Genomic DNA, 20,222 nt, shown 5'->3' on the forward strand with positions numbered 1-20,222 from the left:
CCCTTGAAATGGAGAGTGCAACCCCCTTCCCTCCAAACTATTATAATTTTGAAATTAACGGGCCTTCAGGCAAAGATATGGGGAATAGGAATAACAGTTCTTTACTAATATATATATATATATAACACAAGGCAGGGAAAAAACAAACAACCCACTGGTTTACACTGACAGAGTCAGGAATACAACCTGACACCCTGTTAGGGTGGCAGTAGCAGTCCGATAAGATGCTGGCTGCAGTCCTCCTGAAGTGATGGGTGTAGTTCTGTGGAAGCAGCAATCAGGTAAAAGAGTCTGGTCTTCCTCCGAAGGTCCAGTGGTCGGCAGGTAGCTCTCGTCCTCTGGAACTCAGGTGGGGGGAAAAGCTCCTCTGGGAATCCAGTGGAAGAAAGGCGGCTAGCGTGTTCAAAATCTCCGTTTTTATTTGGCATGGACTGCTTGGCTCCTTCCCCCCCCCTCCCCGGGCGGAGTATCTCACAATGGGATGGGGAGTCGTGAGGCAGTTCCTTGATGGGCCATTAACAGGAGATAGCCCAGGAGCGAGTTACCGATGGGTCAGGCGATAAGGCATTGTTGTGCCCATTGACAGGAGATAGTCCAGAGGGGGGGAGGCAGGGAGCACCGCCCCACCTGGTCTCAACAGCTCCTGAAGATGGTAATAGAATATATTTTTTTTCTTTTGGCACATTTTACACTGTAACCCAGGACAACACTATAAAAACTTTTCATACTTTAAATTAATTGAGGTTCTTTAAAAACTACTTTTCAAAAAATACGAAAAAGACTTAAAGAAGGACTATTACCATACTGTCTCCAATCCACATTAGGAGGCAAATTCAGCCACAGAACTAAGTTATTGAGTTCATTTAAGTAGGATGGCAGTGAATGGAAACCTTTTTGGTTATACCACACCTGGAAGAGAGAATGGAAATTGTGAATCAAAAATTAGTTGAACGTGAGAAGCGATCTGAAAGCTACCATACCCATCCCATATCCAATGCATAAAGATATCTAATTCTCTTGTTATGACACCTATTTATAGAAAAAGGTCAACAAGGCAGAACAGAATCAGTTAATTTGTACAGGTCTTTCAATAGCGTGCAGCAGTATGTTTCCTACTGTTGGAGCTGTACACCTATGTTAAATATTAAATTGAAATTCTCTGATTTAATGGAACAGTGTCCCTTCCTTTACTCATATTTGGTCAAAGAAATAGCGGAAAAACAATGCAAAAATAATATTTACCAGTTTAATTAAAAATACAAAAAGATGAATAAAACTAGTATTACAAGTGGAAAGCATTATTGAAATTCCAAAAAGACTTATCTAAATAATACCCACAAGTGACACACAATGTAAAATGTGTAGGAACAGAATATCCTAGAAAGTGGGGAGAGAAAGAATCAAGCAGGCACTGTTTACAAGGTGAATATGAAATTCTTCCATGAGGACAAATCTGCGTCTCCACTTTCAAAAAAGCAATTATCAGTGGTTCGTTAAGCATGGAGAAAATGAATACAGACAAAATTTAAGACAGACAAGGCATGCTAGTTTCTCTGAGGAGCACAGGGAAGCAATGCTCCTGTAACATATACTTTATCCTCAAATCATGCAGAATCACCCCAACTTGATAAATACACTTAAAATTGACACTTCCACATGCTAGAATCATTGTGGAGAGCCTGATATGTCCCCAAACTGAATATACTGAGATTTGAGGTTTGCTTTGCCTTTCAAAATCGATTCCGTTTCTGTGCCTCATTACTGTTAATCATAGTGCCTTTCAACCGACATTATCCATACTGAAAACTAGGTCAAATTGTTATGTATGTTTTCTTCCAGTTTTAGTGACATGTTTAAATTCATCTTTCCTCACTCCACAGCAACCTTTCATCTCCACTTCTTGTTCATACAGTTGAAAAACTCGTAACCTTTCCCTATTTGATATCAGCTATTTGCTAATCTACATTTTGTACATCTCAGGTTAATGTTGGGCAATTCTCACTTTGTGTCTGGATTCTGAATCATACTGCAAAGTGCAGAGTTTTTAATATAGGTCTTTCTTGCCTTAACACCCTTCTTCTAGGATTTCGGTTTTCTTAGATCCTTTCTAAAATTACCATCTATACAGTTACATCTTGGAAACTTCCCTAAAGATTCTTTTGTCATCACTCTGATGCTGTTCTCATCTAGTGCTCTTCCATATATTTATGTGCCTCTTCTTGATACTGGTGTAAAATTCTGGAGACTTTTTTAAAAATTTATTTACTTGCAGATAATTCTGTTTTTTTCTTTCTTGTAGTATCCAGATACAACACTCACTTGGACACTTGTTCCAGACTTTGACTGGTTTTCCTGCCATGTTCTTCTCCATGTTTCCCAGTGCAGGTTGCCTAATCTTTAGTTCTATTTCCCTCTCTTAGTAATTATTTTCTTCTGATTTATTTTCCTGACTACCTACTTGTTGGGATCTCCACACTGTACCCTGTTGTGAGGCAAGGTTTACAACACTAATTGTCCATTCAGTTTCCTCCCATCTGTCCTATATCGTGCTTTCAAACACCACTCTCAGCTCCACTGCCAGCTTTCCTATGCCTCTCACCCGTAAGCTGCTTTGCCACAAGCTCTGTTAGTCATTATTTTAAAAATGAGCAGCTACCGCTGCTCCTGCTTGTATTAGCTTTCACATTTTCTACTTTTCTTTATGGGATCTTCGCAACCACTTGAAATCTCAACATCATCTTATATCCCCACATTTAAAGAAAAAAAGAACAAATCCTAAACTCTTTTCTCCTTTGTAAACTCACATGCAACTCCTTTGTCCTCCCTCCAGTTCAATTCCCACAAATTACTACACAAACTAGATCTCCCATTCTTTAATCAACAGAAGAGTTCTTTAAAGAAATTAAGTTAAACAGAACCTAAGTGTCCCGAGGAAAACTGCAAATCTTTGCACTGCTGAATCTCCTGTGCAAATGGCAACCAGAGCAAAGAAACATAAACAAGTGATCAAGGATAGGCAGTCTTTTCCACACCCCCACACCCCACTGATTTCTTATTCTATCCTTTTAAAAAAATTTTGTGCCGAGTAGAAACTTATGCATACATAATGAAACTCCACTACGATTGTGTTCTTTGTATTGAAAAACAAACAAAAAAAAGCAATTAAGAAAACAATAAAGCAATATTCTGATGACGCATCCTCATTTAATTGAAGCAGGGGAAAGGTCTCAAGTGTTCACAGAACACCTTAGAAATATAGTGTGACCAATATTCAAATGAAAATATAAAAACCACAACAGAGCATTGTATGTAACAATACATTTCAATACTGCACACATTAATTAGAATTCTTCCTTCAAGCTACATTATGTCACTGAATCAAACCAACAGAAAATAACCAAACTGGACATTTAATTGTTTATAATCTGGCAAAAGAGGCATTTGAGGATGCTCGCTTCATCAGAAGATACATTTAAGCTCTTTTTTCTAAAGTCTTGTGGCTTATTCTAAATTGATTGCAAAAGTAAAATATAAAAAGAAAAATTATTCGTTCCAGCTGAAATGTCTTTGATATTTCTTCTGTGCCACACAGGTAATTATTTACAGAGGGCAGAAAAGAGATGAACAATGGAAAAATATATAGATTAAGAGGATTAATTTCTATTTTTGTCTTCTATCCATAGTTGATAAAATTCCTTCCCAAGGGAAAACACAGCCCCTCAGCACATTAGGTATCAGTTCTGTAAAGACGTGTTTTCCATCATTCCATACCATTTTTACCTGCCGTTAATATTTCAGAAAAATGCTTGACTGGCATTTTGACTAACCTGTGGCCTATCAAGAAAAAACAGTGAGGAGGAATAGAGAAAGCCCTGAGCGTTGCTGGACCAGATTCATGATGGGGAGACAAAGAGAAGGGGTATTAGACCGGAGAGATCACTTCCCTCTGGGCACTTATACTATTACTGTACACTAAAGCCTCAAATCCTAACCTTTGAGCATGGACAAATGCACACTTCAGAATGCTATGTAAACAGCACAAATTGCCTTTCAGGACTATTTAAAATTACCACATGTTCTTTCTATATTTAATTATGTAATTAACAACAGCAACTGTGAAATCATTATGGAACATTTTTTGCCCACATTGTCAAAGGAAATCAAAGAATATACATCACGAAAAACAACAAATTTGAGGAGGTGTTGTGCTTTCGCCAAGTAGTAGCGATCATCAATGAATGTCAATAACCTAAGTTTTTCATCAGCCACACTTGTCACGTGGTAGATACACTCTCGTGCATGCAGACATACACATTCTCCGTGTGTGTGCATATACAATGCGTGCAGTATATACAGCTTGGTATGATTAGGTAGAGTAAAATAGGTATTGGATAGGTATTTGTAATTTGAACTGGAAAAATTGTTGGCTTTTTGAGTGGAGCAGGACAACATATAAAGATTCATAAATTTTCTAAAATGAAATGAATCATATAGTAAGTCTCTTCAAATGCAAATTTCTCATTTCCTTTCATACAAGGCTATGTAAATGGTACAATCACTGTCTCATGAACAAGCCTGAAATGTCAAAGTAAAAGTCTGGTCATTAATTACTAAAAGGTTAATGCAATAATTTGACATTGCATCAGCTGAAAGCCACTTCCAGGAGGTATTTTAGATAACACAGTGCCCTTTAAAAATCTACTCCACTATTTTCTTTGGGTCTGAAATATGAAGCTTACTCACTAACAATATAACTATAATTTATCCCTATACTGATGGCAGGTGGAGCTCCATGCCAAAGACATTTAAAAAAAAAAAAAAAAAAAAAAGGACCCTGACAAAAACCACAGTGCAGGCATGTCAAAACAAGAGTCTAAAATGATTAAAGATACATATGAGGAAACAGCACTCAGAAAAACACATCTTGCTGCAGTCCTCTAGGACTTCAAGTTCCTAATGAAGCCTTGATGGAACTGGAGTTCAAAGCTATAAGAAATCTCAGGGTAGACAGCAGATCACAAACGACCAAAATGAAAATATATATAAGGTAAGATGTGTATATAAGATAGAGAGATTTTTGACAAAACTACACGGAAAAGGCAGTGCAAACAGCCAGTGATTTTGCAAAACTAAATGTGAAATTATATTGGATTGGAGAATATCTGTATGTTGTTTTAACACATGATTTTTTTAACACTTTATCCCCAAATGGATTTTGGGATAGAGCCTATTTACACTGTTCCTTCTCTTCTTCTTTTATAAAAGCAAATAAAATCTAGTTTCTACACCCCCATAAAACAATTTAAAGGCAGAAACATCTTTGTTTCATATACTAATCTGAGAAGTCCACAGCCTCCTCTCAATAAATCTGTTTTGCCTTGAATAAAAAAAAATAGAGACCACTCACTGGTATTCTTCAATACTCCTCCAAGACTGCTGTTCCTCTTCTCATTACTCGTTTACATTTGAATGGATCTCAAAAGAACCTTTCAAAGCATTTCCAGGGAAAATAAAATCCCTTGAACTGATAATTGCCTGTTAGTCTCTAGGTCCCATCCCAAGTTTCCACAGTATGGAGATACTGTATCCTTTCAGTGCATACCAAAAGGCCTCAAGGAAAAGCTCTTTATTACAATTGTGCTTAGAATAACCCTTCTTTTCCAGGCTTCAGAGCTAGCTCCAGACAGAAAACAATGGCCCTGTGCAGCATTGCAAGACAGTATGATGTACTGTCAAGAAGACATTCAGATTTCACAATCTGTCTAGTTTCAGCAAGGCACGCTTCTGTTTCTCTGGGATAAAAAATTTAAAGGTACCCATATTTGAAGAAGGGGTTACAAACTTAGGGTGAGATGTTTGTTATGCAGAAATAGCTACTCCTAGAAGCTATATCTTTACCTTTATTTGAGGGGGTGGGGGAAAGAAAGATAAATGTGGCAAAGAAAAATATTCTTTGCAGGAATTAAAAAAGCATCAAAAATAATTGACTTTTGAGATGTTTTGTCAATTCTGACATTGACTTTTTGCAGAAAACAAAAATAAATAAAGGGATATCTGGGCTGACTGCCTAAAAAGACAGTTTTAAGGGTGAGCTCAGACTCTGAAGTAAGCTCACAAGAAAAAGCAACAAAAGCTGTATCATTTGACTCATTTAAAACTGCTTCTCAGAACAAAGGAGAACACTTCTAGAATTATAAACAGAGAAGTGGACTATAATAGACAAAGGGGTTTTGTCCCGATTTCTAAATGCAAGGATTTTATGCAATGATTTATTAGTTTCTAAGTGCTGTGAAGTCTGGAGCCTAAATAAGTAAGGAACACATGCGTACAAATGCACACACATACATGCAAACCTTACCTTCGCCAGAGGCTTAGATTTGGTGTTATTCGATCTTTTATCTTGAAGTTCAAATGCTTTCCTCACTCCAAAAGACCAACCACCATATCTGGTAACAGAAAATAAAGTAGTTTCCTACCTTAAGCTTAGCAGTCTTTTCTTGCAAGGATAAAGTGGTAGTACCTGCATTAATGTTTTATTTTTCATTTGAAAGTAAAACTTCACCCCTCACAAACCCCTTCTTTGTTAAAAAGGAGGAGCTCAATACACTCTCTAATCAAGTGAACATTTTTGCTCTTTTCCAGAAAGGGATTCCTTCAGATAAGAATTTTTACTTTCTGAAAGCTGAAACCCCTGAGCAACAGGAGGGTTTGTGAGCATGTGAGATATTACTGACTTTCAGAAACATCTTAAACAGCCTGATTTCTTCCTATTTCATCCACGTTCTACTCAAATCTTTCATCCTAAGATGTTTATCTCTATTTTTATCAAATCAGATACACTTTTTTAATGCATAAATTGCTAACACTTTCTTCTTCTTGATAAAATCATATTTGGCCTAGTATTTACACCAATGTCAAAGGCAGTGGTTGAACTGCAAAGACATGCAAGTAGAGCTCAAAATACAGCAGATTATAACCTCTTTGGCTGGCATTACAGAAGTCTTACTAGGGGGATACCAGCCCTTTTTAGTTCAAAGAAAAGATTCATTGGAACATAACCACTTCTATTTGGTTAAGTCTCTGAGGAATGGAAACTATATTGTTTATCTGATTTTCATATGCATATACATTTTCTTTCTCTGAGATGCTGAAATAACTTGCTGTGTGGCAAGAAGAGACAGGGTTTGCCTAGAGGTAATTATGCAACTACTGGAAGAAGCTCTGAGAAGTGACCATGGAGGGGGTTCCATGTTACCTTAGCCTGACTCTACGCTTAATAACAACTGACAGATAAAGGCAACTACCCCTTATATTCTCAGTGATGCAGGTCTGTGCTTTGGATCAGGAAGGACTGTGGTTTTGTACACAAAGGATAAACAAAGGTTTAAGGTTACCTTGCTTTGCTGGAAGACCTCACTAAATACTCTTCCACAAGGAGCCCTGAAAGATTATACAAAATATGCCCTTTCTTATTCTTTACATAGGGAGCAGAGGTATTGAAACGTGGACACATCTGAAAAACAGTATACATAAAATAATTACAGCACTTAAAAATAAGTGGCACTACATCTACACATATTTTTGAATTTTTGCGTAGATTTTACAGAACTAGAGCTGCCTTTCTCAGCTTTGATAAATTTTCAATAAATTATGTATGATTTTATGGTTATAAGGTATTTCAAATAATTGTGTCACCTACATATTAGAACCACCTTTGATTTCTCTTGCAACCCTGTCAGACACTCTTTTTTTGAAAACATCAAAACTTGTATATAAGTTTAGAAAGGCTTGAACAATGAAAAAGGCAAGACTGCTATTCATTGGTTGTGCCTGAGAGGAAACACAAAAAAGGCACCAGACGAATACGAGCTGAAAACAAAATTCTAATTAATGCAATATGCTTCTAAAAATTTCATTGATGGACTGCAGAGAAGAATAAAGAAGTTTTCTAATGATTCAGTGGCATATTCTCACAGCCAAAAAAAAGGAGACAGATGTTATCATCAGATACCTTGAAAGCCTTATACAGTACATTATGCATATCAACTGAAAAATTTTAATGCTTATTTGACATCTCAACCCCACAGAAATTAAGATTCACTTTCAGATAGCTCAGATACAGGTTCTGCCTGCACTGTCAAGTGACTTCTATCCTTTGAACTTCCATGGTTAATGGGCCTCTCCCTGTGTGAGTTCTCATTCCCATTTTATTTAAGCTTCTCATATTTTAAGAATACATCTCACTAGTATTAGAGGCAAATTTGTTCCTTGCCCAGCAAAATAAAAAATCAGTTTCCTCCTTCCACTTTTCTCAAAACTATTGCTATATTTCAGATGTAACTCTTAAACTAAATATTTATATCCTCATGAAGGAGAGAACTTATTTCATAGAATTGTCCCATCCAGGGAAATATATCTGTCACTTCAGACACAGACTCACATTCTTGTTAATTACTCAATCTCAGAGCAAGTCAGAAGGAAAACTCACTAGTCAAGAAGGTCAGAAATCCATTATCTTTTTCAAAATCCTTTGTTTCCTCAAATACACAATCCAAATCAAAATCAAGTTCTAACAAATCTCACTCACATGTAGATTCCCTGGTAGCTTGTATCAGCTAGTATCACCTGCCCTTCCCTTTTGAAAGTAGGTAGTCTTCCAGATATTATGGAAATGTTATCTTTTAACTTTGTTTTACATGAGGTTTTTTGTAAACAAATTCCTAAGTGACCAGCAGGTCGAGGGAGGTGATTCTGCCCCTCTACTCTGCTCTGCTGAGACCCCACCTGCAGTGCTGCGTCCAGCTCTGGGCTCCTCAGCACAAGAAAGACATGGGCCTGCTTGAGCAGGTCCAGAGGAGGGCCATGAAGATGATCAGGGGGCTGGAGCACCTCCCCTATGAGAACAGTCTGAGAGAGTTGGGGCTGTTCAGCCTGGAAAAGAGAAGGCTCCGGGCTGACCTTATAGTGGCCTTCCAGTACTTAAAGGGGGCCTGCAGGAAAGGTGGGGAGGGATTTGGGACTTACAGTGTCAGGACAAGGGGTAATGGCTTTAAACTGAAAAAGGGTACATTTAGATTAGATATAAAGAAGAAATTCTTTACTATGAGGCTGCTGAGGCACTGGCACAGGTTGCTCACAGAAGCTGTGTCTGCCCCCTCCCTGGCGGTGTTCAAGGCCAGGTTGTGTGGGGCTTGGAGCAACCTGGTCTAGTGGAAGGGGGGTAGGGACTAGGTGATTTCTAAGGTCCCTTCCAACCCAAACCATTACATGATTCTATGATTCTGTAATATATTTAAAGCAAAGTTTCATCTGCTGAGAATAGTCCAGCCATCTCTGATTCCTGTTATTTCAGTTCAATCTATAGCTACTTCTAGAGCATATGTGCACACACACTTATCTATACACATCAAAATTGTGCAAGCTCTTTTCCTGAAGACTTCAGAACATGTAGCCCAAACATTAGATGAAACAGAAGGAAATCTGCAGTCATAACAGAGCCAGTGCTCTGAGGGTTTATTTCCTCATTCCTTTCTATAGCTCTTCAAAAAGAAAAGTCAAGGTATTAGATGTAATATACACACATATATTTTTTACATACATAAGTAAATATAAAATGACATACCCCTTGTTCAGCCACACATCTGCATGAATCCTGAGGTGATGTGGATTCCATCTGCCAACACGAATTGTTTTTTCTAATGAGAATAAACATAACAACAGGAACAACTGTTAAATGAAAGGAATATATTACTTAACAGAAGAAATCCATAGAGTAATGAGTAGATCTGGCATCTTGAACACCTGCTTAGCACTTTATCACAGTGGCAGCTGTGTCTAAAGCTATATCAATTTTACTCATTTGTATCAAAATGGATTCACTAAAAATATTTATGTAAGTGAAATAGCAAATGAGCTGTGTGCCTTGTGTTTGGAACAAGATAAGTAAAGTGTGGTCACCACTCTGCACTCCTAAATTTGGAAATCTGAAATGTTTCCTAACAAATATTGTAATTGTTGTCTAACCTTCCTTCATATGGACACCAGACTTGGTCAAAATCCTCCTGAAATTAATCAGAAAGCTGTCACTGACTTAAGGGATTTGGATTAGACCTTTAACAACGAAGTCTACTTATGTACTTTACTTGGATGCCAGCTCCTTCATCAGAACAGATTTGTCATTAACATCATGCTGCCAAGAAAAGCTTAAGATAGTCCACATTACACAGAAAAAATATATTGAATTTACAATATTTAAAACTAAGGAAGCAGTTGCATAATTCACAGTTACCCTTGTTTTGAATGCAAGCATGTGTGGTCCCAGTCGGAAAAATATCTCAGTAGAATCTGAGAAAGGTTTCCCAGGTTATCATCTTCACTGCTGTTCAAAGTGGGGCACAGGAGAAAAAAAAAAATTAAAAAGAAACACAAACATGTTAATATGTCTGGTTCTATTAACTTTCAGGCTTAAGATCCAAAATATTTATCAAAAAATTAAAGAACTATAAAATCCATGTATAGGAAACATACCAAAACAGAAAAATTATCTCATTTCAAAAACTGTATGTGAACACGTAAACAAAATTTGGTAAAATTATGGCTAAACAGTTCTCAACGTCTCCAATCTTTATAAACATGCATTCATGACAGTTAGCATGGTTTAAGTGTTTTTATGTTTTATTTATAAATTCAGACATCATCATGTTACTTTTATGAAGATATCTGGATATTTGTCCAGCAGAGAAAGTGGTCTTTCCCTTTCATGATATGCACTCGATACAGAATAGTTCAGACATGAGCCATAGATATTGTACATAATAAATAAATAAATAAATAAATCTAATTGACTTCAAAGCTGAATATATAGAAACTAGAGGTTGAGTAAGAAGGACACCAGGCTGACACTTTCAAACCTGAGAATTATTTTGAGAAAATGTCCTCAGATCTAAGCAATTAGTTAAAATGAAGCATGCAAAGGTTTCTTTAAATACACTTGTGTATTTACATATAAATGGCCATGGCTGGTATTGAAACAGATTATTCAGTTCAAACTGCTCCAAAGTCTTTGCCCTTTCCTCCAGAAAACACTTTGCATAATGCTTTTCTAATTTTATCTCCCACTCATAATAATCTAGAAAAATGTACTAAACACCTGAAAAATAAATAGCTATTGTAAAAAGTAAATGGTTATTCTTCCTAGAATACAAACAGTCTTTAAACGTGAGGGTAAAGGTCCCAGAACCCTGGATATTGATGATGATGGATGAGCCCTTTCTTTACCTAAAGAAGGATTCTGCATTTTCATAAAGTCTTGATGTCAGCTTGAGAGAAGGATAATCCACAGCCAATGGCTTCACACTAAACAAGGCCATTGACAGTGCGACAAAGAGGACAGGCAGCAGCACATTTGACAGACTTGCTCTCCAGTCTCGCCTAGTGCAGTGAAACCTCTTCATCAGAAGGGCAACGATCTGTGCAAGAACAAGACGGGCTCCATGCACACTTGAGGCCCCAGTAAGTGAGATATCTGAGTGAGACAAGAAAAAAGCAAACCTCTTGACAAACAAGGAAAATCAAATTAAACTTTCATGTGCTACCTTTTCAAATATAGAACATAATAGTGTTTTTCATAGAAAAAAAACCCCAAAACTACATAAACCTACACTGTTCTCCTGGATGGCATAGTATAAACCCCCCAGGTATAACTAATTCACCCTTTCTATAAGGGAAAACAGATATTCAGATAACATATTATCACTATAGCTCCCTGTACACAGCTGAAGGAGTATTGAAAACCTGTTTTCCCATGGTCCTCACACTGGTACAACCATTCTTGTGCACTGCCACCTTTGCTCCTAGACAAATCACTATGACAAACATGGCCTGTATTAACACTAAGGTCTTGATCCACCTTGACTGAAATCAGTGCCGACTTTTCCACAAGGGCTGCAATGAGACATCTGCAGAGTATGTAACAGAGCATCATAGATGCTAGAAATGTGGATTCCCAAAAAAAACATTCCTTTCATTTCTCTGCTTATATGGGATTGATAAAATTTTCTAATTTTATTAGTCAATGCAGTTTTCATCATCCCAGCTCTTGGGCTGTCTCTCACGTTCCCATGGGAGTGTGTCCACAGCTTAATACCTCACCAATCAGAGGTTTTCCTGATAGGCTCTCTCTTAATTTCATTTTATTGTTCTTTTTAGACACCTGTGAATCACACCAATTATTTTGTCTCCATTTTAGACCCTAATGCCTTCTAGGTACGTGCAGGCTATTACCAGCTTCTCTTACTTGTGGCCTCACCAGACTACATACGCTTAAGCTTCTTTTCTGCCTTATAGCATAGCAGTGTCTGGTAGATTTACTACAACAGGTATTTGCACTATAGCAAGACCAAACAGCCTTTTTATCATAGATCTCAAAGACATACTATATTTTACGATCCCTTGAGATTTGTCTGTTACTACCTTCCCTTCTATGTATTGAGACCACTCTAAGCAGCATTTCCATGTTACATTTTAACATCTACTTGTATGGGATCTTTCAAGTAACCTCAAATTAATTGTCCTTCACTTAGCACAGTTTTTTCCTGGTTTACTAGAACTTTAACCCCAAAAGAGAAAGCTGTAGGACAAATGGAGAGGGAACAGAAAAAGATATTAATCTTCTGACAAGAGTGGCCATTGACCAAAAAAGCTCAAATTCTGTACTCTACAACAACTGGAGTGTGAATTATAAACTTCTGATTTCTTATATTAAAAATTATGTGTATTTTACCAGGAAAATTTATAATCAAGTAGACAGACTGTGGGAGATTGTGGCTTTTAGGCTTTGGGCCTACACAAGAGGAAGAAGTCAGGTAAGACAGGGCTTCATGGTGACACAGAATACCTCTTGTGTACTTCTCAATGCTAAGACTGTCGGAAAAAGATAAACAACAGAATCACCTGCCAGAAGAGCTAAAAGGAGGGTCCAGATAAATACAGGCTAATCATCCTCTGTCCCTGGGAACATTATAGACTGAATCCACCAGAAAACATCAGCCAGGTTATGAAAAAAAAAGAAATTACTGGGAATAGACAACATGGACTTGGTAAGGTTGAACCGTGCAACCTGAGAGCTTGCCATGAATACAGGACTGAACTGGTGAATGAAAGAAGAGCAGTGGATGCTGTTTACCTTGACTTAACAAAGCCTGTGACATGGTCTCCCACAGTGTCCTTAGAGCAAATGAGGTGAGGAGGACTACAAGGACCACTGGCTGGACTTCCAGGCACCACACTGCAGGCTGTGAGCAGCGGCACCGGGTCCAACTGATGAGCAGTTTGTTACTAGGGCTGTCCCTCAGGGGGGATGGTGAGGAACACGCTGACTAACAGTACTTTGTTAGCGCACACACGTGTGCACACCTGCATCTGGAGGGGATCTGAACTGTTTGGAGGCATCTGAGGGTCAGGCACTGGGAACGAGGAGAACCTCCTTGAAGAAGGAGAAGTTCTCGCAGCACCCAGGGACCCCAGTGGCATTAGGGACCAAAGTCTCTGCTCAGGGAAAGGACAAGAAGCAACAGGCACTAACTGGAACATGGGAAATTCTGACTTAAAATATCAGGAAAAAAAATTTCATTGTGAGGGTGACAGACTCACAATGACCAGACTGGACAAGGCACTGAGAAACCTCTTCTCACTTGACCCACTTGACCTGCTCTTCCAAACTTAATATTCTCTGATTCTATCAGGATCCAATTAACTCTAGGCAACTAATTTCAGTTTTATTGCTGGGAAAAAAAAATTCCAGTATTTATTCTTTTAATTCCACAACTGAATAACCTTGCTTTTTTCCCCAGAAAATCCCCTAGAACAGAGATTCTGTCTTTAAGCAGCTCTAATCACAGCCATATCTTGCTAATTTGACAGCTAACACAAATGAGATTTAGGAATTTGAATCTCTGTAGAGAAAAAAAGTAGCTACAAAATTCATATTGTGGTTCAGCATTCAAGAGCCCAAATCAAGCATGGGCTTGGAAACTGGTTTTTTCTGTAAGTTGGACTAATAGAAGGAAGCAATCTTAGCAAAAGAATAATTTTTTTAAACAAACTTCTTATGAATGTATTAAGCTCTTTGATTTATTATGGTAAGACTTTCAATAGTTGACTTAATACAGAATTTGAGACACTTGGAAGCAGAAAAATTTTCAAAGGATGAGTGTTTTTAAAATAAAACAGATCCTGTAAATGTTTCAGGCTGAGCACCCCTGAAACTGTAAAATATACCACCTCTCATTTATCAAAGTAGTGAAACACCAGAAAAGGAGCATAGAATATTTGCCATAGTCCCAGACCTGTTCATAGATTGTAAGAACAAAATGAGTGAAAGATGCTTCAAAATATTTGACCCTTTAAATCTCTGAAAAAAGACTATGACAGCTACTTTCTGGGGGCAGAAAGTGAAATCAAAGCTGTCACTCATTCTTTTTTGTTGACAAATGGAGCAGAGAGAACTGATAACATATTAATTTAGATTGCAATTGGAAGAGAAACTGTCATCCTGAATAAGAATGATTGTCCATTTTGTCTAATACCCTGAGTCTTACTCAATACTACTAATGCTGGCCAACCAAGAGACATCACAAGAAGATGCAATAAACTATTATATTAAAAGTATATGTTTGCCTCAGACACTTTTTTATTTTTAAAATGATTTGTCTTTTCTAAAAAAACCCTATGTTTATTATTTTAAATTCTCATTAAGAAAGGCGTCAAATGTCTTTCTAAATCATCTTAAACGTCAGTCTTTTTGACCTTGAATTCTGTCGTTCCTTTGTGTTTCAGGTAAAATCCAAAAATCTTGTTTATCTGTTTTGAATTTATTCAATTTGATGGTACTGGCTATGCTCTTAAATCTTGCTTTAGGAGGCAGGTTATAGAAGTTTCCAATCTACCTTCTGCATAAATAATCTTAACCTTTCAGTCTCCTCTTATAAAAATCTTTATCGCCCTAATCAACCTCACCACTTGCCTGAAGTCCCCTTACACTACCACTGTGTCGGTCTCAAGATATATTGTGTTCAACACGGCTGTCTATCAGATGTGGAAACACTACTGATTTATATAATAGCATTAGGCTTTCTTGTACTGATCTTCTTGTCATCTTTATGCATCATATCATTTTGACTGACTGCAGCCACACTGTGAAAAGTAGCCTGCATCAGGCTTTCCATAATTGACTCAATATGGCTTTCAAGATTCCCAAGGCATTAAATCACTCCAAAAAAAACCCCAAACTAAACAGTATTCCTGTGTATACTTGCCATTTAACCCTTCATGTTTCTTAATCCCACATGCGTAGTCTAATTTAACTTTCTTTTAACTAGAACCTGCAGAATTAATTTTTGCTTCATAAAGCTTGTAAGCTATTCACCACGTACATTTGTTATGTATGTCAGGAAGCATAAAAGCAGCACACATTTATGGGAAAACAGTTTCTGATTATCAATGATAATCATAAAGGCTAGAAGACAAGACCAGCTGACCTCTCTGTTATGAAGTCAATTTTTATGCAGAAAGCTTATGGAAATATTCTCATTAATAATTTAGATCACAAAATTAAAAATCTGACCCAACTGTTAGAAGCTGTCTTGCTTGACTTACGGTTGCAATTAACAGCAAGAAGTGCAATTATGTTCACAATTAAGTTGTACTTCACAATTCATCCAGACTCTCCTTTGTACTACGAAACACATTTTTGTTGCTTTCCAATTCATATAGTTAATATCAGATATAGGGAAACAGAACATAAGTTCTAAAATTTGGGAACCAAGATTTTGAAAATCCTTACCTATAGACTGATCTAGAATTAGGAGCAGAACCAAATATTGTAAGAGTCTCTAACTGGATATTAGATGGTCTTTTTCTCTTCTTTTTTGCACTTCTAGAAAATAACATCATTCTAAACTTTTTTCATTGCACAATAAAATAAGGAAAAATGAGCTATGGAGTGGCTATGTTAAGAGCCAGGAGTAGATATTTTCAATTCTGCTTCTGTCATTTTGGCACTTAGACAAGTCATTTAGAGGAGGTCCAGGTTTTGGGAAGATAATCCTGGCACAGAAATATCTTGGCAAAACAGTTGAGCTAGCTCACATGAAACTGGTTGCATTTGGAAGCAGAATATATTTATTAGCTTATCAGAATTTCTGTGCCAGCAAGCAGTTCTAGGCCAAGATAGTGATCTGATGTCGTTCTGCATTTCAGCATATGCCATACCAGCATAGAGTTATGCTAGACCACCAATCTGTGCACAGCATTCCATTAGAAGGTCTAAAAGATATCCTTCATCTTTTTATATATTTGATTACTCATTATAAAAATAAAATTTATTTTTATTTCCAGGAGGATTTCGAGGACTGATTTTCATGTAGGATATTTGAATAAAAGACACTTCGACAGTGCAAGGTGTAAAGGGAATGCCTCTAGTCTGTGTTTCATACTATGATTGGTTAATGCTTATACGTAATAGGGTCATGAACTGTCTCCATAGAGAGCTGATCAGAAAAACCTATACTTTGGGAGGAATTTCACAATAGAAACTTTCTTTTGACCTTTTTAGGTCTAAATCTTCCTGTTTGCCCCCAGAGTATTTTTCATTTTAAGCATTGCGAATATTTCTTCTAAAAAGTTGATTCAATTTGTTTCTATCTTAAGAATTTCCTGTCCAGAAAAGCAAAACTTCAGCAAAACTTACAGTTCCTCCTCCCTCCCCCATACATACTGCTTAATCCAATCGAGTGACATTTTTTGAAGGAAAAAATGATTTTTTTTTTTTAAATTAAAAATTCAGCTTTACATTCTGGACATCAGATTCCAGAATGGGATTCTGCATGGGCCTGAAGATCTTTGAGACAGAATAATAGAGATCTAAGTAACTGTAGAGTTCATCTGTAAATTTAACATATTTTAAAGCCAAAGCATTGGTGTCTGTCACTCTACAATCTTGTGGAGAATCCCCTTCACAATTCAGATCTCCCAAGCCTTTTCCTCGAGCCAGACAGTTGACTGATCAGAAGATATCTTTGCTTTATCTAAGACATTCTTATTATTCAAGATTTTGACATGTTTAATATTTTAGAACACCAAAGACCACTGAAAGGACAGTTAGAATTATGCAACGGGTTCCTGTTGGAAAATCAAGAACAACCTAAGATAACCAGAAAATGTGCTGAATACTTTCACCAAAAAACCCCAGCACCCAAATCCCACAACCCCAAAGAACTGTCCCTAGAACAACTACTAGCAAGCTTGTAGAGTAGCCCCTTTAATCTTCTATTTTTGCATTTCCTAGAGAAATGCACATGAACAAAAGTTCGTTTGTAGGCAAGAAACTTAAGAAAAGAATTGGGCAAACTTAATTCAAACTACCCACCCTCTATTTAGAGGAAATAAGTTCTAAAGTCAGGCCTAAACAGAGCAGATATGGTCTACCCACAGCAATGTGTAAGAGGCTGAAGAACGGCTAGGGCACCGTTGTACCTGAATCTCTTAGAGGCAGGAACGCTTTACAGTATCCTCACTCAACTGGTTGAAGAGGAGATACATCTGACCTTCACTGGCTAAGCAAAAAGTGCTTTTGTGCAGAAGTAAAAGTGTAAAACATGCAGGAGTTAGAGGAGAACAAGCCTTCATCCATAAAATAATTTTCTTTGCTGTTTCTTGCTACACTGTTACCAAATCAGAGACAGCGTTTGATCCTGGACATCTCTCTTTGCATCCAGGATTTCCGTTCAGGTTTCTTGCAGGTTGTAAACACATTATAAAGACTCTCATAAGGCACATAATTAAATGTCAATGGAACATACATTGCTGGTATCCACCACAGAAAAGGAAAGAAACAAGACAGAGGTATAGAAGGCTTTTGCCCCCTTCCTTCCCAATCTTTTATTTTAGTTTTTCACAAAGCACTAGGACATAATCTGAAAAAAAGTATAGTGCAACACACAGTGCATGTCAATTTATTAACAAATAAATGAACTGCAGTCTTTTTTTTTTGGCAGGGGAGAGCAGGAACAGTTAAAATTAGGACTTTCCCAGTCACAGTGTCACATGAAATATGACTGATATAAATATTTTAAGCACCAGTCTAGAATACTCAGCTCCTCTTGCATACAGATGCACCTCAACCCTAGCTTCCATGGGATAGCTTTGGGATGGCTAACTAGCAAACTGAAAAATAATTAAAACCAGAACTAATTTTTGCATACTGATAACACAACTGAATAGAACAATGAATGAAAATAATGAATTGAATAGAATATATTATCTAGATTCTCAACAGCTCATTAAATGGATATATTGCCTTTGTGACACTGGCTAAGAAGTTAGAGGTGAAAATGTGGAATCACAGCTTCAACACTGCAGACATCTGTGCAGCAAATGACTACCCCAAAAAGATTGATTTCTGCCCCCCAACCTCCTCAACTTCTGTGCAGGTTCCTAGGTGAACTTGAACAGAGTCTGTATGAATCTACCTCTTCCTACAGCAGTCCAGCATCAGAGTCTGCTGCTGCAAAGATCTTCAAAATAGTCAGGAGAATTTCAGTGTAGGAAAGAATCCAACTTGAGGTGTTTACTCACTCTTTCCAGACCTACCATAGCCTCATCCACATTATGAATATCATCCTTTAGTTTTAAGAACTTGTGTTTTTTCAAAGTTAGAACATACTATTACCTGTATTATACAGACAAATAGGTGAGCACCACTGAATGAAAGCCAAATATTTGAGCAATTATACAAAATTAGACAAAAACTAAAAAATTAGATCCCAGTTTTCCATTCCTTTACATCTCCACAGACATCCACAACTATTTATAGTAGACATTGTAAATCTATCATATGAAGTATTAATTTAGGTATATCTAATGACCATACAAGATACAAAGAAGGTAAGCCACCCTCTTGAATTCACATGTAACTAATACTGAAATACAGATAGCATTTCCTGACTGTTTTAATGTTCTATTTAATGCAAGAATACCCAGTCTCATATCACTGCAAAAATCCATTAAGCTTTCTCATCACTTCTATCAAAATAACAGAAAATCCTCTAAAAATGTAAACGCCACGCCATGCAACAGCACCTCATGTGTGGTAATAGATAAGAATTTTAGAATAGATGAGCATCACAGCCACTCTTTATTTTAAGGGTAAATTTGGGGAAGCAGAAGATTCCAAATGGCATTTAGTAAGTAAACATGGTAGTCAGAAAGTCAGTGAACTGAGACCTCTGCTTTTAATGTATGGACCTGATTTATAATCTTACCTTCCCAAACCTATTTTCTGTTTTATCTACTCATTGCATTCAGCCTTAAAACTAGACTGCAGCTGTCAAAGGTAGTGATAATCTGGGGTTTTTATCCTCCCTATTAGTCCATACGATGTCTGGAACAACAGGGCTTGATTTTAGATTGGGTTTCCAAGGTACCACTGCTAGTATAATAAACAATAATAGCCACCACAACAGCTAGGAAAAAAACACCACCGTAATTGCTGCTGAAGTGCTAGCTGATGTCAAAACACCATTTATTGTTTTTACTAGTATGAAAATGGGTAGACATGTAGCCGTAACAAAAACACAACTGAGTATATATTTCTTTTGGAATGTAACACTTTTAGTGAATGATACAAGCACCTACTCAGATTGCAAAACCACTGTCATAACTTTCAATGAAGGGGATTAATTTTCTAGTACAAAATAGTCTGTTTTCTTCCCTTCTTCCATCAGAAGCACACAAATAATGCACAAGATAAAGAAATGGAAAACAATCATGCTTCTTTCCTATCTTTTACCCTACACATCCCAAAGAGAACCAAAAAGTGTTGTTTCACTGTGTCACGGTTTGAGGCTGGGCCGGCCACTAACAAATGACAGACGCTGTCTACTAACCCCTCTCCCCTCCCAAAAGGGAAAAGGAAAGAGAACAAGAGAGAGAGACTTTACGGTTTGGAAAAGAAAACTAAAACATCTTTAATGAAACAAAAACAATAAAAGAAACGGTAATAATAAGAATAAGGAAGTAAGGAAATATATACAGTATGTTCAAATATATACAAAACTAATACTGAACCCAACTCCCTCCACCCTGATGACGATACGTCACCACCAAAATACAGGGCTGGCACTGGGGCAGTCCCAGGCTGGACTCAGCAGCAGACAGGGACAGGG

General features: G+C 37.2%; 1 protein-coding gene across 1 annotated transcript in view; it reads right to left on the minus strand.

Moving 5' to 3' along the window:
- ABCA13 (ATP binding cassette subfamily A member 13) overlaps positions 1-20,222 on the minus strand; it is a 152,183-nt gene that overhangs the window by 67,067 nt on the left and 64,894 nt on the right. Inside the window, 6 exon segments of the mRNA XM_086469448.1 lie at positions 801-909; positions 6,359-6,446; positions 7,395-7,513; positions 9,623-9,695; positions 10,289-10,378; positions 11,278-11,524. Coding sequence (XP_086325574.1) covers positions 801-909; positions 6,359-6,446; positions 7,395-7,513; positions 9,623-9,695; positions 10,289-10,378; positions 11,278-11,524 — 726 coding nt within the window.

The sequence above is a fragment of the Leptosomus discolor genome, chromosome 8 (assembly GCF_034619465.1).
Source record: "Leptosomus discolor isolate bLepDis1 chromosome 8, bLepDis1.hap2, whole genome shotgun sequence".
Taxonomy (NCBI): Eukaryota; Metazoa; Chordata; class Aves; order Leptosomiformes; family Leptosomidae; genus Leptosomus; species Leptosomus discolor.